This window comes from Equus quagga, chromosome 3 (assembly GCF_021613505.1).
Source record: "Equus quagga isolate Etosha38 chromosome 3, UCLA_HA_Equagga_1.0, whole genome shotgun sequence".
In the NCBI taxonomy this organism is placed as follows: Eukaryota; Metazoa; Chordata; class Mammalia; order Perissodactyla; family Equidae; genus Equus; species Equus quagga.
In genome coordinates, this window is record NC_060269.1 from 73,512,670 (window position 1) to 73,534,752 (window position 22,083).

General features: G+C 42.8%; 1 protein-coding gene across 3 annotated transcripts in view; it reads right to left on the minus strand.

Moving 5' to 3' along the window:
* The window catches only part of NFKB1 (nuclear factor kappa B subunit 1), a 103,509-nt gene that overhangs the window by 17,093 nt on the left and 64,333 nt on the right, over positions 1–22,083 (minus strand). For all 3 annotated transcript variants that reach the window (XM_046656076.1, XM_046656074.1, XM_046656075.1), the window contains 9 exons: positions 20,626–20,789; positions 18,645–18,803; positions 17,174–17,278; positions 15,111–15,202; positions 13,111–13,249; positions 6,890–7,033; positions 5,544–5,633; positions 3,764–3,946; positions 2,440–2,581 (listed from right to left, as the gene is read on the minus strand). In XM_046656076.1, the coding sequence (XP_046512032.1) occupies positions 2,440–2,581; positions 3,764–3,946; positions 5,544–5,633; positions 6,890–7,033; positions 13,111–13,249; positions 15,111–15,202; positions 17,174–17,278; positions 18,645–18,803; positions 20,626–20,789 (1,218 nt within the window). The remainder of the gene's footprint in view (positions 1–2,439; positions 2,582–3,763; positions 3,947–5,543; positions 5,634–6,889; positions 7,034–13,110; positions 13,250–15,110; positions 15,203–17,173; positions 17,279–18,644; positions 18,804–20,625; positions 20,790–22,083) is intronic.

Below are 22,083 nucleotides of genomic sequence, written 5' to 3' on the forward strand. Positions count from 1 at the left end.
ACTGGCAGGTGGCAAGCATCACTCCTAGGGAAAAAATTTTTTTACTTGTTAAAAAAATTTACTATAAAAATTAATTTGAAATGATTCAACAATAACAATAATAAAAATGGCTACTATTTATTTAGAGCTTCTATTTACCAGACTATGCTAAGCACTTAACATACATTATCTTATTTATCATAACAACAATCCTATGAAGTAGGGAATATTATCCTCATTTTTCAGATGATGAAACCGAGGCTTACGGGTAGAAGAGAACTCAGCCCAGGTCACAGAGCTCACGAGTGGTGACGCTGGGCTTTAAGCCCAGGTCTGCCTGCCTTGCCCCACAGTCACCTCTGAGTCCCTTAAACAACCCTGCTTCAGGGCCGCACGCGCACTGCTCTGCCGAGTTGTAGAGGCACACCTAAGGGGAGGAGTTCTCCAAAACAGGGATGCATTACGACGCAGACCACAAAGTGTCACACGGTGGCAGGACAGCTGGGATTTGATGCACAGGCTGGATTTTCTCTAATTTAAAGATAGTAGGTGTCATTTTACTCAGGCTACTTTCTCAGCAATAGCAAGTATATTTCACTTGGGATTAACATTGGCACAGGAGGGTCTAAAAAACTAAACTGTGACTTCATTACTTGAGAGAGACTTTTAAATGAATGATTCCAGGTTTCACTATTGTCTCTTGAAGTGTGAGGCTGGAAGAGGACTTCTGATGCACACATGATGCACAAATACCAAGAAAAAGGTCGTACTTCAAACACTGCCTAAAAATTTCCATGTGCAGCTCAGCATTTCATAGCAGAAGTACGTTCTCCCTCCTCCATAAATCCTCACACCGTCATGGGAATTTCCCCAATACCAGAAGTTTTTATTTTTTTCTTTATTGTATTTTCTGTGATGACTAATAGCCACAGGGTTCACGTTATTCGCCGAACATGGCAAGCCCCATGAAAACAAGAGGCAAAAGCTATCCCTTGTCTACATTCTTAGGACTCCTCTTTGGTCTGCCCAAGTCTCACCTCTCTGGCCGCTGGCCGTGGCGAGGCCTGAGAGCCGGCCTGCATGAGTTGGCTTGGGGTCCCAGGAGGGGACTCGAAGCACACACTCCTGTGTGGGCAGGGAAGGCCACCTCCTCGGCCCCTCTACGTACAGCCAGCGTCTTCAAAACTGTCCGTGCCGCCCCCTCAAGGCACCCACTCGAACGCATGTGCCTCGTACCCCTTTCCACAAGCCTTTCAAACACCAGCAGTCTCTTTCTAACTTGTGTGCTCATCTTGCTTAGATGCATCAACTCAGCAGGTCCCTAAAAATGTCACTGGAAATGCTGCTGTCCTGTCTAATTGCTTTTTCTTGTGGCTATATGCTATTGAATGCGAACTGGATTATTCAACCCTGTAAAAAGCATTCTGCTGTTTATGACATTACACAAAGAAGCCTGTACTGGTTCCTCTCATACTGTATAACAAGGCCAGTGGTTATACCACATCCTTGGTTACGCTGCAAGGAATGAGAACAAAGGTCTCTGAAACCCCGAGGCTGGCACTTTCCTAAAGCATTTGGTTCAGGTTTAAAACACAGCACTCAAGAGCTCTTCCACAGAAAAGCATTTCTCCCTGTTGACATTATTCCAGAAAGGTTTTAGAGAAGGCACTTGACTTGAATCTGCTGTCTCTTGTTACTTTCACAGGCTTTTGAGATCATTTTAGAAATCTCAATGACAGGACTAAGAGAACTGTTTTAGAAAGAAGCCAGGCGGCTTTGCAAATAGCAGCTCAGTCAGAGCAGGACTGGGAGGCACGGTGTCTGGAATGTTAGCCTCCCACACAACGTGGGGTAGAGCAGCCACAGAGCTGGATCCGCTCACAGCCTGGCGGCCGTCGGCAGGAGCGGCAGAGGAGGAACCAGTACCGGGGAAAGAAGGACAGGTGCCTCTTAGTCATTCGGTTATTGTCGTTGTGCCACCTTTGTTGGGCTTTCTCTTGAGTACTCCGTCACAACAAACATGCAGTTGGGATAACAAGTGCTTTGGGGATTTGGTAGGACCAAATTTCATCCTTATATTATTCCAATAAATAAAGCAAATATTATTATTCCAATAAACAAATATTTGTTTATTAAATACTATTCCAAATTTTATTGCAATAAATAAAACAAGGCTTTTCAAAAAGTACCATTCCCCCCACACTTGCATGTTCTTGTCCAGAGTGCCATACTCTTAGATGAGTATTCTGGCTATTCTGGATTCCAAAAGGTGAGAGCCACAGGCAGGTGGAGCAAATCACGCCACTCACCTTCCTGACATGCTATTTTCCTTGAGAGAGTGTTCCAGTACAGGACCCAAGAGCTATGGTCACGTCTTCTTATCTCTAGCCAGCACACATACAATGCTTCTCTCTCTTCCCTACCCGAAAACAACACTTGCTTGCAAAAGTCCTGACTCACCTGTCCCCATTCTCATCCTGCACTGCAGTGAGATGGCGCTGGACAGCCAGTAGCATCTTCACATCTCCTGTCACCGCGTAGTCGAAAAGGGCATTGGCGTGCCGCTTGGCAAGCTGCATAGCCTTCTCTAGAAACAGGTTATCTGCAAGGCAATGACTGCATCAGTTGAGTTTTTTACACCTGTTCTACAGGTATGGCATGCCTGAGGCCAAAACTATCAGCATCAGTGTTCTGATATCTCGACACACATTATTTTAGTTGAAAATGCCCTTTTTGGTGCTTCTGGATTGTGTTCATTAGAAAAACCACAACTGGACATTGGTTCACTGACAAACATAGAAGCTGATTTGGAAAATCTGTCTATGGCTTGTTAGTGGGAAAGGAGTTCCCAAATGCCTCTTATTTTAAGGGGAACAATCAGTTGCCAAATAATACTGATTGGATTTTGTCATAATTATACATAATCAATCTTTTGGTGAGATAACCCTTTATTGGAGTCTTGAACAACTCTCTCATTAGGCAAAGTGTCAAAAAAACCAGTCTCTGCCACAGAGAGACAGACTCTCCATGAACACTGGTATTTTTGTATCACATCCTGAATAACCTTCAGAAAGTGAAATTGCTGCCTACGGGCCCAATGTTGTGCGTGGTCTGTATTTACATGGCCCCTTGGCTAAGCAGGGTTTGTACATTTTTAAAGGAGTATAAAAAAAACACGAATATGCGATAGAGACCGTATGTGGCCACCAAGTCTAAATATCTACTAACTTTCCCTTTACAGAAAAAGTCTTCCGAGTACAACCTAGGATGACCTAGACCCATGACACACACGCTAATGAGTACTGGGACAAAATACACACGAAAGAGCACGGTCCCTCCTCATCCTAATCCTTCAAAGGTGGCATCAGGATAAGAGGAAAAGCTCTTATTTTCAGGCAAAGTTCCACCTCAGTATGACAGTTAGGCTATAATCTAGAGACAGAGACTGTTAAAGTTACGGAAACTGTTCTCAATTATCTGAGGTAGAAATGAGTTAGCTTCTCTTACTACTCCCTAAAACTGCGAGATGATGATTAGAGAAAGCATATGTGAATTTCCGTACTTTATTTTCAAAGATGACATGGGAGAACGGAAATCCCAGTGTGAATAAAATGACCTGACACATGCTTCCAAAGGCATATGGACTCTGAAGAGCACACCGAACGAGATATTGATATACTGTCTTTAACAGGAAGTAAACCTGCTTCTGGCAGCAGCTTCTGCACCGAGAAGCGACAGTGCCCTCGCCCAGCAGCACAGCGTGACCGTCTGTGCGCTCCCTCACCCTGACAGCAGGAGCGCCCTTCCTCTGCTCCCGCTGGGGGCGCTGGAGCAATGGCATCAGCCCCGCCGCCAGACTCCTTTCGTGCTGTGGTCTCGGTTCCTTTCCCAGAGAGATTTACAGCCTCTCTGTCATCACTTGCGTCACAACCTTCAGGGTCATTTTTACACGAGGTGTCTATGGTTCCTGAGATAAAAGCAAAAACATCAGCTTTTTGTCAGGAAAATCTATTAATTAAGTTATAATTCACTGTTTCAATGAAGCTGAGAGAAAGGCAGGAGGCAAGTTTGCTGCAAAGGGCAAAGGAAAACAATAATGTGAAATTCCTTTTAAAATGGTCATACCGTAAGTAATATGTTTTGCAGCTATTTTAAACTCTCATTCCTAGAAAACATTTTTTTTATTTGAGATATAATTGACTCATAAGACAATATTAGTTTCAGGTGTACAGTATAATGATTTGATATTTATATATATTGTGAAATGATCACCACAACAAGTCTAGTTAACATCCGTCATCATACATAGTTAGAAAAAAATTATTTTTCTTGTGATGAGAACTTTTAAGATCTTAAAAAACATTTTTTTTACACTTCTAAAAACTTACATATTATTCTGCTTATTTGTAAAAGAGAAAAATGAAGTAAAGCTCTTCTGTGAATTGAAGGGAAGTGGAATTTTCAAAGTTCTTGAAAGCAGAACAGTTATTTTTTTCCTCGTGCTAATTCACCATGCAAGTGGTAAAGAGGTGATCTCCACGCAGTCTCTAGGGCGGGAGCTCTCCAGTGCATCATTTCTGATGCTCGTTCAGGCCCACTGTGTTCTCCGACAGGACCTGTGAATGCACCTAGGCTCACGGGCGGACCTGGTTCAACTCCTGCGTCTGCCTCCGACAGACATGTCCCTTCAGTGAGTGAATGAACCTTTCTGAACCTCAGTGTCTTCTGCCTGTAAAATGGAAATGCTAATATTCTCCTTACAGAGCAATCATGAAGACGACAATGAAAACCTGTGAAAGCGGGGCTGGCCCGGTGGTGCAGCGGTTAACTGCGCACGTTCCGCTTCTGTGGCCCAGGGTTTGCCAGTTCAGATCCTGGGTGTGGACGTGACACCGCTTGGCACGCCATGCTGTGGTAGGCGTCCCACATATAAAGTAGAGGAAGATGGGCACAGATGTGAGCTCAGGGCCAGTCTCCCTCAGCAAAAAGAGGAGGATTGGCGGCAGATGTTAGCTCAGGGCTAATCTTCCTCAAAAAAACGAAAAAAACAAAAACAAAATCTGTAAAAGTGCCTGACATGACACAGGCAGGCACTCCATGGGCAGGCCAGAATGGACATGAAGCATAAACATGGACACATGTGACAACTGCTAATTAGGGGACGCACTGGATGGGAAAAGGCCATCCCTGTAAATCTCAAAATGTCTTCAAAAGTGTAGTATTTAAGAAAAAAGAGAGAGAATAGGTAAGTTTGGTGACTTGTTCCTGTTCGAATGGTCAGGTCTCTTTACATCCCTTTTTAATGTTCCGTTCTTCCCCGTTCAGGCCACTTACAAAGTAAACATATAAATATAAACATGACATCAGGAATAGAATTTATACTCTCCATAGGAGAGAGTAATTTTTTGGAAAAGTCTCTTCTTAATTTATTTGCATTCATCAGTTTTTTTCCCAAGGTGATAAATGTTGTGACAAGTAATGATAAAAAAAGAAACTTTGGGCATTAATCATTTTGTTCCTCCTTCAGGATTAAAAAAAACCCCCAAAACAAAAGTCTTACTCACCATGCTTCATCCCAGCATTGGATTTCGCAGCTCCAGGGTGGAAGGTAATGCCGCCATACGTAGGGAATCCATAGTGCGGAAAGCCGTACCCTGAAAGGGCAAGTCGAACAAAGGGGCCTCAGGGGGCCGCTCTCACGAGGCCGGAGCCCCTCGGGGTCCTCCTCGTGGGTGAGCACAGGCTTTCGAGTTGGAGGGTGGTGTGCCCAACACACGCTTCTGCTGAGAGCTGGTAAGACACACGTGGGGGTCCTGGGGGGACAGAAGTGCCCTCGGGCACAGTTTCCATTCTGGCAGCTGGGGCGGGGCCCGGCTCCGCCGCACAGGAAGCTCATCCTGCACGGAACGGGGAGGCTAACGGAGAGCGGTCACTGCCCAAACTCAGACTTGCTGACACAGAAGAGCGTAAAATACCCTCTAGAGGGAAAACGGAACCAAACAAAACACAGAAAAATGTACTGACTCCTCAACAGAAACACGGCCACCACTGTTCATTCGCACGTGCTTCTGGTGGAGGCGTAAACTGGTGACACTTTGGGGAAGCAGCAGGCATTAGATGTCACACTCTCTGACACAGTGATTTTACTTCAAAGAATATAATTTACAAAAATAATCTGGAATAAAAGAAAAGCAATGTGGACAGAGGAGTTGAGGACAGCATTTTAGGTAAAAACAAGTAAATTATACTGTGGTTTACTCACCTGATGAAATCTTATGAATCATTAAAATGATGCTTAAAAAACTATGCTCATGTAAAGTTTATATTACCTTGGGGAAATGCTTATGATAATTCATTAGGGAAAAGCAGCACATATGACTCTATATGCAATCACGAACCAAGGATAATAAACAGCTAACAGAAGTAAACGGATTAAAATACTGTACATAATGGGGACCACAGCTGTACTTGGGAAATGTATAAACATACACTATCCTGTATGCACAGAAAAATGAGAAGCAGGCAGGCTTTCACGTATTTTAAAATTTTCTACAATGTAGTACGTATAATATGAAGTCTTTTCAATGATTTCAAAGAATACCAAGACAACTATGCCAAAAAAGAAAAACAAAGAGGGAATATATCAAAATGTTAATTGAAGTATTCTTTGGATAACTGGTCTTGGGCAACTTTTTTCTTGTTACAGTTTTTGGTATTATTTACATATTGTAAAATGAACATGCGTTTCTTTGAAAAAAATTACACTGTTGGAAATTTTCATCAATTTAATCTATGATACTCAATAATGTCACGGCCACTCAACCCACAGATAAGCTGGTCAATCTGGGAAAAGAAAATTCTACCCGCTCCACTGTGGAAAAGCTTTAGAAAGAACAGACTCGACTCGTACCTGGACCTGTGCTTCCAGCACCCCCTCCTCCACCACCACCGCCAAACATGCCACCACCTCCAGCGCCGGCCCCACTGCCGCCGCCGAAACTATCCGAGAAGTTGGGCATGAGCTTCTGCCGCTTCCTCTGTACTTCCTCTTTATCTGTATTTAAAGGAAGAGAAACCAGAGGAGAAAAGACTGATTCAGTTCCACCACCAGCCACAGAAAGAATATTGATTCTAATGGTATTTTTAAACATCTTAAAGGGAAACAGAAAGCCCCCAAGGAGGAAGGGGTGCAAAATTTCAAGAAGCATCATATTTATTCCAATGGCTATGAAGACCAAGACCAGCCTCGGGGAGACCACAGAACAGTCCACACCCAGATCCTCTCTGCAGCAGTTTCTCAAGTTCCCACTGTCACTCAAGCCCGCGAGGGTCCAGAGTGGCCAGCAAAGATGAAGATACTGAGGAGAACGAGTAAGAAAAACACTGGGCACTTTCACTTGATCATACAAAACAACTAGTACCAGCCAGCAAACGTTTATTATGCATTTACTGTGAGCTCAGTGCTGGGGATGAAGAGAAGCATGGCATCAAGTCTGTGCTGTCAAGACCCTCCAATATAATTCTAAGGTTGGGTGAAAGACTTGGAGAGAGGGCACTACAGTTCAAGGAAGGACTTCTAGAAGTCCCTTTGGAATGGAAAATTCAGGAAAGGCTTCCCAGGATCAACTTTCTATCAGGAGAGGGCACAGGGAGGATGTTCTGGGAAGGGGTATAGACGGAAACTAATGAAGGAAAGAACGTGCACCATGCGCTTATGAAAACAGCAGCGGCTCAGTTCAGCTGACGGGAAAGTTTAGTATGAAGAATTCTTGAGAAACGGGGCGATTCGGGCCACCATGTAGAGCACCAGATTGTGAACCGAAGGGACTCAACCTCCAGGCAGGAGAGCCACTGAATGTTTCTGAACTGGGCAACGTGTCCACGGTGGTATGTTAGGAAGCTTCACCTGTCAGTGGTGTGTAGGACAGAATAAAGAGTCAAAGTGAGAGGCAGAGACAGTGCAGACACAAGGTGGTGGAGGCTGTTCCTCAGTGGTCACCATGGTCATAACAACGGGTGGACCCAGAAATCCAGAAAGAGGGCTCTGCAGCTGCTGGTGACTGAGGGGACACGGGAGGCAGAGGTCTAAGCCCACCGCCTCACCGCGGCGCAGAGATGCCCTCAGGACTGTGGACGGCCCTGGCGTGGGCACCAGCTAGGCTTTCTCATTCCTCACGGGGTTGTCTGTTTTTCTCTTGCTTCTCACGATCTGTGCTTCTGCCCATCCTGAGTTCTGTCACTGCCTTTGTGGGCTATTATTGCGTTCTTGTTTCTTCTTTCTGTTTCCCTTTCTTTCTCTTCTCTGACTTTCCTATCATATATTTTTTCCCCCTTCTCTTTTAGGCTGAAGGAGTGAAGGAAGTTTTTTTGTTTAAATTAAACAGTCAATGTGGCATTCTCCTTTACAATCGCAGCCAGATACTGAACAACTGTCCTATTTCTCATTCTTCAATGTCAGTTTTGGTCACTGTTTATGTTCAGAAAGATCTTCACTGATTTCTAGTTCTGTGGTTCTTTCAGTCACCCCGGGGCTGGAGAGAGCGCTGTTGTTTACTGATTATCTTGTGATCATCTGAGTGCAGCTGAAAGACGGAGCAGGGGAAAGTAGGGTAGCAAAGCTCACTCAAAAATAATCGTTTAAAAACTGATCATGTCCAGACTTGTTGGGAAGAAAAAAGCCAACATGGGTCAACTTCGAAGAAAACGTGTTTCCACTAGAAAGGGGTGACCTCAAAGTGGAGAAACCTTAACAATTTCCTTATCAAAGGTTTTGGGCAGACTTATAAAATTTCTCCCTCATCAGGTATACCAACACTAACTAACAGTCATATTTATTACTCATCCTATAAAATGTTGATCTCGCATGGAATATTAGTTCATTAGAAATATGAAACACAAGAGGGAAGCAGACAACTTATCGTCAGAAATAAATGTCATCTATTGACACACTTTCTAGCAGAGACATCATTTAGCATTTGCTATGTCCTCCTTTTGACTTACAAAACAGAGGCATTCACCACTTATATTTCACTGTAAAATGGGAATTTTTAAGAGTCAATTTAAAAAATATTAGCTATCCTACAGCCATTAAGATTTCAATGAAAAAACTGATACAGAAAATTCCACAAGCTTTTTAATAAAAGAACCTGCAGTCTGAATTTCCATGGAATTGAATGAACATGGAGATTTTCACACTGGGTTCATTCATCCTCGGGGTCTGCCTTTGACAGTGGCACCACAGGCACCACCTAAGTGGCCACTCGATACAAGTTTTCTTTTTACGGAAGAGGAAACTGAAGCTATGATGATTAAGGTCAGGCAGAATGAAGGTCAGAGCCGAAGTCCAGAGAGCTTTCCACTATATTAAGCCGTCACTCTTTGGGAAACACTCCAAAATATCTTTGCTCCCTTTAATAATCGATGATTTAAGATAATGGTTTAGTTCACAAATGTAGATAAACTTTTGGCTTTTACCCCCTCTGCTGTGCATGCTCCTCAAAAGTCCGTCATTCTCCCTTTTCGGGTTCTAGTTTGCCAGTAAAGGTGCATGCATTTATCCTGACAATACCTTTCATAATTTAAAGATTATGATTCTGTTTCTTCCTAATTGCCATCTTTTCAGACTGAAAGGCATTATGGTGTCTCTTTGCTTTTGTACAGTGGCTCCTCCAACTGTCTTCTTCCCTTGCCAATCACCCCTCTCGTGATTATTTTAACTGCCTCCCTTGGACCCAAACAGCTCTCCATGAAGTTTTTATGAGGTACAATGTCAGTGGCCACCGAGGATACAGAGTTCAGGCCTGGATGATTCTGTACGAGAGGAATATGCTTTTCTTTGTCTAATGTCCTATTTGAAGGCACCCCCTAAATTACTAGCCTTTTGGATAAGGATGGCAAGGATGGTCAATCAATAAGTCAACTCTCAGATATTTAATGAGCCTCTACTATGTGACATATACTGTTCTAGATGCTGGAGATGTAGCAACGAACACGACAGACCTAAAGAATATTCTTCCTTCTGGAGGCAGAAAGAAGACAACAGACACATAAATTACTAGATAAGACAACTTTACATACTGATAAAATAATGAATATAAAATTAGGCAACGAGACAGCGAGTGACTGCAGAAGCTGGGGGCAGTGGAAGGTGTGTTCAACGACTTCTGAGAAATACACACAACGATCCTCTGTGTTGTGCAGTTTGGATTTATTTTTATATACTTATTCTTACATTAAGAGTCACGACCAGTCACATGTCTGGTGTGATTATTTCTCCTTGTGACTAGTTTATTTTGGGATTATAAAATCCAGAAGGTTTTATAGACTAAGCTAATTTGTTATCTTTAATAAAACAGTTCTAATCTCACAATGACTCTATCACAATACATGCTGGCCATTTTCTCTACAGAGCTCAACTGCTCTGTCTTATTTTTCCAGATGGTTCTTCTTGCATTGTTTGTACTGCATGGAGCTTTGCCAATGACAGCGTGGAAAGTAGGTGCTTGAAGCATACAGGTGGGGTTTTGAACTTTCAGGAGACCTCATCTCTAACCCTAGCATCAGACAGCTCCTACTATGACAGGGTAGCAATGAAAGTAACAGTCTGACCAGACACATGCTGTGCCCTGCTCTTCTGATCTGCACATCCCACCATGAAAGGTAAACAGGCAACCTAGAAACCAAGCTCAGCTCTTAATGTTTCTAGGCTCATACATGTGTAGGTAATCAGGTTTTCCTTTTTTTTATAAGATTCTCTGTGTTAGAAAAATTAACACTATTTTGAAGACATATTTTAAGAGGAGAAATCTATTTTTTTTCCCTCAGAAAGTCCAAAACATTTTGCCATATTTCTCTTTTTCGTCTGCTTTTAAAGAAGGGTGTTTAATCCAACAGGGATTTTCAAACGTTATGCAGACTGAAGACTTCGGGCAGTTCCAGGGTTGGGGAGGGAAGAGAGAGGAGAGAGCTTGTGGGGAGGCCACGGCAGGGCTCTCCTCCTCCATTTCAACCAGACTCTGTCAGGTCCATGTGCTGGGATTGGTGTGACACTTCCTGCGGAGAAACCAGAAGGCTCCTCTGCTGACGATGCTTTCAAACCACGGGGAACAGAATGCACTATGAGCCTGAGCGTCAGCGGAGAGGTCACAACCTCAGAAAAGAAACAAGAACTCACAGAACCATCTTCTAAACGCTCCTGCCGCAGCACGAATTCTAGGAAAAGAAAGCCCTCTTCAAAGGTCCCCCATCACACACTGCCATCACAGGATCCAGCACCCACGTGGGTCGTGCTGCAGCACCTCTGTGGTTTCTAACCTCAGCCAGGACCTGGGTGCTGGTGACCGTCACTGTACTGACTCCCTCTCCAGTCTCACTTCCCTCTAATCCAGGGCTTTCTAATTTTGTTTGTACCAAGGCCCCTTTTGCAGTCTGATGAAGTCTATGGATCTCTTCTTAGAATCATAGTTTTCAACATGTAAAATACAAAATAGGATTGAATAGGGGCCGGTGCTGTAGCCGAGTGGTTAAGTTTGTGCACTCTGCTTTGGCAACCCAGGGTTTTGCCGGTTCCGATCCTTGGTGTGGACATGGCACCACTCATCAGGCCACGCTGAGGCGGGGCCCCACATGCCACAACTAGAAGGACCTATAACTAGAATATACAATTACGTACTGGGGTGCTTTGGGGAGAAGAAAAAAAAATAAGATTAAAAAAAATAGGATTGCAAAACAAGCTAATTATATTAAAGTATATCTCTATGCTTGGGGGTCAGTGTTCTCCAGGTTAAGAAACATCTTTGAACAATCATCCAGTTTGGGGGTCTGTTCCACTCATTCTGAGAGGCTTCTCAATGCTGATTCCCCACCCCGCCCTCTCTGGAGTTCCAGACCTGCCTTCCAACGGGTCTGTTAGGAATTTGCCACAGGAACATAAAAGGCAACATGTTTTAAACTGAGCTCCCCCTTTGCCCACCCAAATCTACTTTTGCTCCCTTAATTCTTTCACAAGCTCAACCATATTACAACCTTTCTAGGCTGGGATTCCAAGAACCATCTATGACTCCTGAATTTCTCCCTCGCCTCCTACCTCAACCAGCATCTGGGTCCTCTCGATGTGAGCATGCACTGCCTCTTGAAGCCACCGTCTCTTTCCAATCCTTGCACTATTACTTTCCTCACCTCACCCTTTCTCACTTGGATCCTTGCATTACTCTTCTGACTCACTGTCTGCTGCCCAGACAGTCTCCTCAGTGTCTGTATCAAGAAGTCAGAGCCATCATTCCAAATCCAAACAGGCCTGGTCGTTCCCCGTCCAGAATCAACGCAGAATTTCTTAGCTGCCCATCACAGAGCCTGGCCTGCCTTTCTTACCTGCCCGGGGCCTTCACTAGTCCATCTCAGTGCTCACAATGCCCATTTTTCTCTGAATAAACACTCATTGTTTCAGCTCCCCAAGTTCCCTAAGCCTGGGAAACCCTTTCCTCCTCTGTTTCACGCTCAACTACTGAAATATACCCCAGATTTTAAGGATCTTGAAGAAGCCTTCTTCTTGTAGCTTCTTTAGAATCTCTTCCCTCAGCATAAACTCACATTTGTTTATGAATGCTTTACTTTGGGAACCTACCAAATTCATAAATTTGCACTGTAACTATTTAAGGAGACTGTCCTCTCCCCTTCTCGGTGTGCCTTTTGTGAGGAAAAGAAGGGCACTTTATCCAGTTTTGCAGCTCTGCACTGCACGGCGGCTGAGGCTTCTGCCCAGCTGCCTGAGGCCAGCGACAAAGGGGCTGACCCTCCTCCACAGCAGCCTCATCTCTTTATCCCAACTGCCTGAACGCCAAGTTACTCAATAAACGACAGTCTCAAATTCAAAGACAAATTCTCAAATGTCGAAATCTCATAGAAGCTTGGTAGAAATAACATTCTTTTAAAAGGCTGGATTTACTTCTTGTATTCTTGTTTTACTTATATGACCCCAAAATAGTATATTACTTATCTCTTTCCTAAAAATAAGTACCATGGACCCAGGGGCCAGTCACCAGGAAGCCATTCAAAGGAGGCAGCTAACTGATCTTTTCTAACCGGCTCGTCCTCTCACTGGAACAGGAACTAGAACGTAAACAACTGAGTTACCTTTGATTTCAGGATAGTAGAGAAAAGGTTTTGGTTCGCTGGTTTCCAAGTCAGATTTCCTCCGAAGCTGGACGAACACGGAGGCTGGTTTTGTAATGTTGACATCTTTATACTTTGGAGTCTTGAAGACGATGGCAAACTGCGGGGCACAAAGGTTTAGATGTTGGCACAGGCTGCACTTTTTTCCAGCAGTACTACTCAAACACATTCTTTAGGCCCAATGTTCAGACACAGAGTACTAAAAAATACAGCACCCTAGAGAAAGTTATAAACTCAGAAGTCCATACCCATCATTTTTATCAAACTGCTGCTGTGAAATTGAAATGCAACACTATGCCAACGTATGGCAAATCTTTATTATTTCATTTGTCTAATATTTCAAATGTCTTCCAGCTGTAAATAATCATACGAATAAAACACATTGCATACACTTCCTTCTCCTCTTCCAAATCGACCTTAAAAGCCTCCAAGATTATTTACAGCAACATCAGGAAGACAGGATGTGGAGAGAGAGAGACGAGGAAAGGGGCACCACAGTCAGCCGGCAGGTGAGCCGATGAGGAGAGGAGACTAAACTCTGCAAGGGAGACAGCACACAGGGGCAGTGCAATCAGAGGTGAGGATGGCCAAGGCTCCAGGCCCATACAGGGCATTCGGTAACCCCTCCAGGACAGCCTCCTCATTACTTTCTGATGGTCCCAAGAATAGTGAGGTATTTTTATATTTCTTAGTTTCATTGTTTGACTATGTAATATATTCACAGGGATCAAGACTTTGTAAAATATAAAGGTATACAATGGCACACCTTGAAAATTCTCCTTCCCACTCCTGTCCCCCATCCAGACAATTCCTACTGAGTGCCTGCCCCGCAGAGGTAAACACAGAGAAGTCATTCATTCCTTTTCTATTCCTCTAGAGTTTCTTTATGCATATGCAAACATGAACACAGAATCTTTTTAATATACACTTTGTTTTATATCTCTCTTTTAAAGAATTTTAATGTTGTATCTGTGAGATCTTTCCATATTAGTCCACAGAGTACTCATTCTTTTTAATAACTGCATAATATTCCATCACACAGATATGCCATGATTTATTTAACCAGTTACTTACTGACGGACATTTGGATCATTTCCAATTTTTTTTGTGAAAATAGCATTCCTCACTCAGAGTAATCATTAAGATGGGGACTCAGTATTTTCATCTCAGTTATACATTCAGCTGTCACTGGGAAATCTTGATTTATCATGATGACATCAGCCTCAACCAGAAGACTCCCGCTTTCAAGACTTTTCATTAGAATACCCTTTTAACAGATCTCACCATAATTACTCTGGTAGAACACTGTTATGGACTGACTGTCTTCCCCTAAAATTCACATGCTGAAGCCCTAGCCCCCAGGGTGGCTGCACCTGGAGACAGGGCCATTGCAGAAATTACTGAGGTTAAATGAAGTCATAAGGGTAGGACCATGATCAGATAGGATTAGTGTTCTTATCGGAAGAAAGCTCCCTCTCTCTCTGCCACGTGAAGACACAGGAAGGCGGCGGCTGTCTACAAGCCAGGAAGACAGCTCTCACCAGAAATCGACCCTGTCTGTCAGACCTCGATCTGGGCCTTCCAGCCTCCAGAATTGTAAGAAAATAAGTTTCTGCTGTTGGCTCCACCCAGTCTGTGGTACGTTGTTGTGGTGGCCTGAGCAGAGTGATACACACACTTAAAACATTTGCAGCCAAGGGTCTGAGGGCCCCTGCCTTAAGGTCAGGTGATCAGATCTCAACTGAAATGTCTTGCAAGGTCTCAGAGTCAACGGCCTAAGAGAGGCTTGCCCAGAATTCTATGGTAGGGAACTTTTCTGGAAGAAATGCAAGAGTCTTAAAAATAGTACTCTTTTATAATGTTCAATAAATACTTATGATTTTGCCTTTTTCATATATGGAAACTAAGTACTGAATTTCAGCAAGGCAGAGAATGTAAAATCATCATCATCATCCACTTACTTGTCTATGAACGTCTGTGGGGGAGAAATCTCCAAATCCTTCCCAGATTCCACCATTTTCTTCCTCTTCATAAAATCGGATCTGGATGTCATCTGCAAACAGCCACATTCAGGTGTGTAATTTCACATGGTGTAATAATATTTATAAACATGCTGAAAAAATAAAGCTGGTTCGAAATTCTACCTACTATGAACTTAAACTTTTTTGAGAGTAATTAAAGTGAAACAGACTTTTGAATCATTTAAAATTCTACTACTGAATTTTTATTAGTTACCACAGTAATGGGCCCCAAGTTTCATTGAGGATGACAGAATGCTAATTTTACCTATTCAATCTGAGTTTTCTCTTAATCAGTCTTTGACCTTTCCACTTCTCCATCCCTAAACCAATTAATTCCTGAGAAATATGAAGAGCGAGGAGTATCAGTCTCAAAGGTGAGTCAACTCAATATAGATTTACATAATACTACTCACCTTGTATAAAGTTCACCGTATGGCGGACGTGTTCTAAGTGATTTGTGTGTGTGTGTGTGTGTGTGTGTGTGTGTATGTCTGTGATGCAGATGTGCTATTAATATCTTCATTTTGCAGAAGAGAAACTTGAGTCCAGAGAGGTTAGATAGCCTATCCACGGCTGAGCAGCTGGTAAATAGAGAAGCCAGGATTTGAACACACTATAGTTTCAGACTCCAGGCTGTTAAACATTCTACTATACTGCCTCGCTATGATACTTATTAGTCTAGATTGAGAAACTGTTAATATTATGTTGGTCAAGTCCCTTCAGATTAAATTAGAATGCCTAAATTCACACTTCAGTGATGGATTCTAATTCTGCAGAAATATGACAATGTAACTCAGGTTGGCATCTCCCTGGCTTCACCTCCCATTTCACAGGAAGGACTACACTACTGATTTACAAAAACTGGAAGTTTATATTTCCATTTAAGTAGAATTTCAGAAATATTAGGGTTGGATAAAATACCTCATTATCTCCTGGTCCATTCCTTTGCCTTCAGGTAGGACTACCCTGGACCTGGTTCTTGAGATCCCTTAAACCAGGTGCAAGACTTCTCTTAACAAGCCATTCCAATGAAATTATAATGAGTAAGAATCACATTTACAAATAAAGGGCCTCAGATTGTGTCTACTCATAATATGCACACCCAGGAATCTGGAAATGCATATCACTTGGACAGAGAGGCTGAAAAGAAGCTGACACCAGGACATGCAGAGAAAGTGTGAACTTCTTTTGGATGAAGATATATACTTTTAAAATTTGAGCCTATCTTTTCTGACTTTCTACCTCAGAGGACGTAGCCTCACATGAAAATTTTTTTTTAAGCCATGGTTATTTTATTTAGGGGCTATATTTCCAGTTATGCATCTGCTTACTTTGAAAATGCTCATCACTTTGTAGTGCGTAGATCTTTACTCACCAGACTTTCTGTTATTTTATTTTAAAAAGTAGTGAAGCTTGAGAAAATAACACAACCCCCTCCAGCTTCTGCTAATTTATCAATCTCGTACTACCCCTAACGAGAGAGAAATGCTAGAACCTTTTCTGAAAGTGAAATTACGAGAGAAACACACTCTGAGCATTTCCCTATAGCCCTTATTCTCTTTTTCTTAACTGACATCAGAGTGTCGTGTGAAAGTGCACGGAGAGGCTCTCTCAGTGTTGCAACAAAGCACCGTAAGAGTAACATGAGACATTCTATGCTACGTAAAACATTATTGTGTCTGTGTGTGTGTGCATGTCAAGCTTCAGCTATTACTCATTTATTTTAAGTTCAGATAGGAAAGTTTAAAGCAGAAAAACACTGAAATGTCACTGATTACAATTATCACTATTTTCTTATTTCCCTTTACTTCTGCTGAAAATTTTAAAATGAATTTGTTGGGCTAAAAAAAAAATAACACAGACAACTTCAATTTGGAGATCAATGTGTAAACATTTTCAAGGAGTTCTATGGCAGGAGAGAGAGATTACCGGGTCCACTGCCGAAGCGGCTCACAGACACACTCAGAACCACTTCATCTCCTAAGGTCAGAGCCCGTGTTTACCTTTCTGAACCTTGTCACAGAGAAGATAAATCTCTTCCCCTCCAGTCACGCATCCAGCTGTCCTGTCCATCCTGACAATCTTCAAGTTGGAGGCATTGGGGGCTTCTGTCCACAGGAGAAAAACAACAAACATCAGGGTTTATCCTGAGCTCCACAAGCCATTCTCCTAGGAGGGACCCTGCCCTTAGCACACATCAACCAAAAGAAAGTGTAAGTAGATGCGTTCACTCGTATTGCTTTAACAAGGACAGAAATAAAAGAAAACTGCCTTCTGAAGCTCTCTGAGCACTTCTTGGGCCTGGGTCATTTAACATCACCAAAGGAGAGGAGGTCGAAAGGAGCAGGATTTGCTTCTCCCGCTAGCACAGTAGAAGAGATTAATACAGAAAGAGAAAGAGCATTTCTGATGTTTCAGGAAGTACCAAGCCAATTGATTTGTGGGATTTCAATTAGGTCAAGTCTTTGACCCCCAATTTATTCCCAGGATACTGATATACTATTTACAAGAGTCCTAGAACTTTAGGAAAAGCAAAATTTTCTTAAACTATTTATTAACTTTTATTTTACAGAAAAGAAAAATGGAGATGTTGTATTTCTTTTCCCCAAACTAAATTAGAATTCTGTGTGGTTAGGGAGCAAAAGTTTCATGTGGTAATAGTATGAAGCTTCCTTTTTTTTTTTGCTCCAGCAGCTGCATTTTAAGGTGATCTTTGGTATACGAGTCTACATGATTTTATAACTCTTTCGCTTCCCTTCAAACTTGTTTAAATTAGAGAAATCAGTTAGTTGTTGTAGTTGGAGTATGGCGTGTTCTAGTCAGAGAAAGCTCTATAAACTTCCAATGAGCCTAAATATTGCCTTTACAGGCTTTTTGGGAATATCTGTTTAACAAATTCCTTGCATACGAAACAAGAAATCTACATGATAAATGCTGAAGACCATTGTAAAATTCTTCTAAAAAATTCTATGAACCATAGAGTGAAATAGAATTTTGAAGCCACATATCTATACTGCTCACTTCTTTCTTGATAAAGTTCCTATCTTGATAAAGGTATAACATGCGAGAACGAAGATGGATAAGAATAACAGTTGTCTTTTATTAACTTCTCTTCAGAGCCTCAAATTAAAAAATTGAGATACTTTTCCCATCTAAGAGTACCAACAATATATCCTCATAGCAAGGAATTAAAAAATAAGAGGCGATTTGGTATTGCATGTCACAGACTAACACACCCATCTGAGGAAGGAGGGCGACATCTACTGAGCGCATCACTACGTTTCACTTTGAACGAGGCACCGACTTTTTCAGCTAGATTTTAGTATTCCCCTTTTCTAAGTATCACTGTGAGGCTCCAAGTGATTAAGTTATCTGCCCCAGGACTCGGAGGTAGCAAGCAACTGCCAGGGCAGGGCTGGAAGTCTGCTCTTGACATGTTCCCGAGCTACCTCCTGTTAGAAGTGAAGCACTCACTGCTGTCGTAGATGGCGTCCGACACCACGGGTTCCAGGCGCCGTGTGAAGCTGCCCGTGCTGTCCGGAAGAAACGCCGTGAACATGAGTCGCACCACGCTGAGGTCCATCTCCTTCGTCTGCTGAAGAGCTGCCTGGTGGATGACCTCCTTTTCCCGATCTAGGGCCAGAGACAGCCAGAGTGTCCACGCCCAGGGAAAGAGCAGAGCGCGAACATTTTACATAGGATGCTTTTATAAGGCCCAAATAAAGAACATAAATTTAAAATAAAAATCTGTTTTTTTCTTTTGAAATTCTTCATATTGCTAATAACATTTAAAAAATTGTCTCACTATGTCATTCAAAATTAAAGGCATCAGTAGAAGATCTGTGTTTTCTCCGGAGGATAGTAAAGTGTCCTCCATGTATCAAACTGCCTCTGTCCTTTCCTATCTTCTCCCGACCTCTCCCTTTTCTCCATACAAGAAGAGTTAAAGGACAAAGGATGTGACAGAACGGAATGCAATCAGCCCATGTATCAGCTGTATTGAGAAATGTGAAACTTAAGTATTCCGAGAGCTCTCTGAGCGCAGGGACTGTGCTCATCCCACAGGGCCTAGTGCAGTGCCTGGCAGACAGCAGGAACTCAGAAAACACTTTCGGAGGAACTGAATAATTCAGCAGCATTTGGCTCCTTCCTTCCCTCCTGATGGATATAGTCATATTTAACTTATAATACCATAAGAGGTGATAATTCCAGTGACAAGCACTGTAAAAGAACTACAGAGGAAGTGATATGGGATTTCAAAGGAGCGAAGAAAACAGAGGCTTTGAAGCAGAAGACATATTTGCTCTAAATCTTGAAGGGATGGTAGAACTTGAACTTATGAAGAGAGTGAATAAGGGCATTCCAGAAAGAGAGAACGGCCAGGATAGCAAGAGTGTGCCAAGGCGAGGCAGTGAGAAACCACGGGGCTTCTGTAGAGTAGCTCTGTTTGACATGAAGGGATGTAGTGGGAAACAGAGTGGAAAACGCAGACTGGCGCCAGCTCTTAGGAGGCCTAAAATGCCGGCTTCCAGGATTTGGACCTTGTAGGCAATGGGGCAGCACTGATAGTGGTGAGGTATATAGACTTTAGTAAGATCCATCTGGCCATAGGCTGTAAACTGCAGTACAAGTGGGGAGGGACAGAGACAGAGCAATGACGACGGAGTGAGGAGTGGAGCACCACAGCGAGCACAGAACAGCTGGACCACAAACCGGTGGGAGGGAGGAGTCAAAGATGATGTGAAGGTTTTGAGTCTGGATATCAGAAGATGGAGCATGTTTACTGGAAAACTGATGATTGGTTTTGGATCACCTGAGCAGGAGAACAATGACAGGATGGCCAGACTAAAGGACAACGTAGAAAAGCAGAAATGGCGCACGTGGTGGGGCAAGGACTAGGGTTGAAAGAAAAAATATGAGTAAAGGCAGTAATACATAAAATTATAGCATTTCTATGATAAAGAGAACAGTTTATAATGTGCCCGAAGAGCCCAAAGAAAGATTCCTTATGATAAGGTGAGCTGGGGGTGGGGCCGTAGCATAGCAGAGGAGGTGTTCTTTGAACTAGGTTTTGAATTATGAATTGGTCTTGACAGGTTGATAAGCCAAGGGTGGGGTGCTTTCAGCAGAAGACACATACAAAGGTAAGAATATGCATCAACGTTCAGGCGGCAGTGATGGGGAAAGGTGGGTACAGGGTGGGATTGGAGATGACACTGGAAAGGTGGCTGGGACCAGACTGTGAGGGCCTTGTCCGCCAGTCCATGGAGACAGAGATTTTATTCTAGAAGTAGCAGGAGGCCGTCAGTTTCCTGAGCAGGGAAAGGGTTGGAGTAGCCTGGGGTATAGACGGGAGAAGGAGAAACCCAGGGCATACAGATGAGCATGTGGTCTACACACAAGAAAAGGAGAGCCTGAGCTCTCAAAGGATCGCGGCTGGGAGAGGGACACTCACCCGTGAGCTGCCGGTCTCCTCCGCCTTCTGCCTGCAAATAACGAAGATCAGGATGCACCAAAATTTCGGGGTTATAGCCCCTGACACAGGCCTCTGTCATTCGGGCTTCCAGTGTTTCAAATACTTTTTTCTTTGTCACATGAAGTATACCCAGGTTTGCAAAACTGGAGGAAAATAACAGCAACAACAACCACCAAAAGTTAGGCAGTCAATACTGGAGTCTGGCTTCAGGGTAGCAAAGTGAATTTAGATAAAATACAGAAGTCCTCAATCGCTAGGGACTCCCCTATAATCAAACACACGACTATTTCTGCTGTGAAACATATAAACAGACTTACCAAATGGAATAATAAAGACCATAATCAGCTGCATATCAGGTCAGACTGATTTTTGGGTTTTGCCACCAAATGAGTCTGTGAGAAAAATCTTCTGTTCTTCAGAGCTTATTAGACTTTCAAATTAAGATTAAGAAAGTAAGGTATATATGTAAACATATCTTAAAATAAGGAAGTTTTACCTAAACACATTTTAAAGTATTTTCTAGGAGAGATGCATGAAAAGAATTTTTAAGTCCTAAAATATTACTAAATTTTTAAATTTAGTAATATTTTAGAAATATTTAGAATTTTTAGAAAAATTTAGAATTGTTTAAAGTTTTTTTAAGAAGGAGGAATACTACATTTAGAAGGGTTTTTCTCTTTTTTTGCTTCTGGATCATCCGTGGGTTTCTGGATGGGTCTACCTGGAATCCCATCTCCTCCTGGGTTATCTGCAAGGTTGGAATGATTTATTAGCACTAGAATATCATCTAATTCCCCAGGTGCTGGGGCCTGAAGGGACACCTGCAACCAGGGGTGGAATACCAGTTATCTTGTGAAGGCTACATACCTACAGAACAAAATATGTTAACAAGCTAACTAAAGCAACTGAAGGGATTTTTAAGAAAATATATAAAATGCTCCAGTCATTCATTTTTAAAATAAAGTATATGAAACAAATAAGTATATTCAACAAATGTAATACAACAGACAAACAAAAAAGCACTTTACCAAGGAGGCCCATCCATCCAACAGATATTCACTCAGCTCCTTCTGAGTGCCAGGCAGCGTCCTGGGTGCTCAGGTCAGCAGGGAGGGAGGCCCTACTAGACAGTGCACGTGCTAGTGCAACCACAGATGAAACAAACAAGCAAACGGTACAGCATGACTGAGAAGCAGTAAGCGTTACCAAGAAAAGGAAAGTAGGAATAGGGACTAGGAAAGGCAGTAGTGGAAGGCATGGCACTTTAACATAGGGAGAGGACAGAAAGGGCCTCACTGAAAAGACGACGCCTGAGAAAAGACCTGGAAAAGTGAGGGGGCGTGGCTATCTTGAAGAAGAGCATGGAAGGCAGAGGAAGAACAAGTGTGAAGAGCCTGCAGGAGGACCATGCCTGGTGCCTTCAAATGACAACAAGGG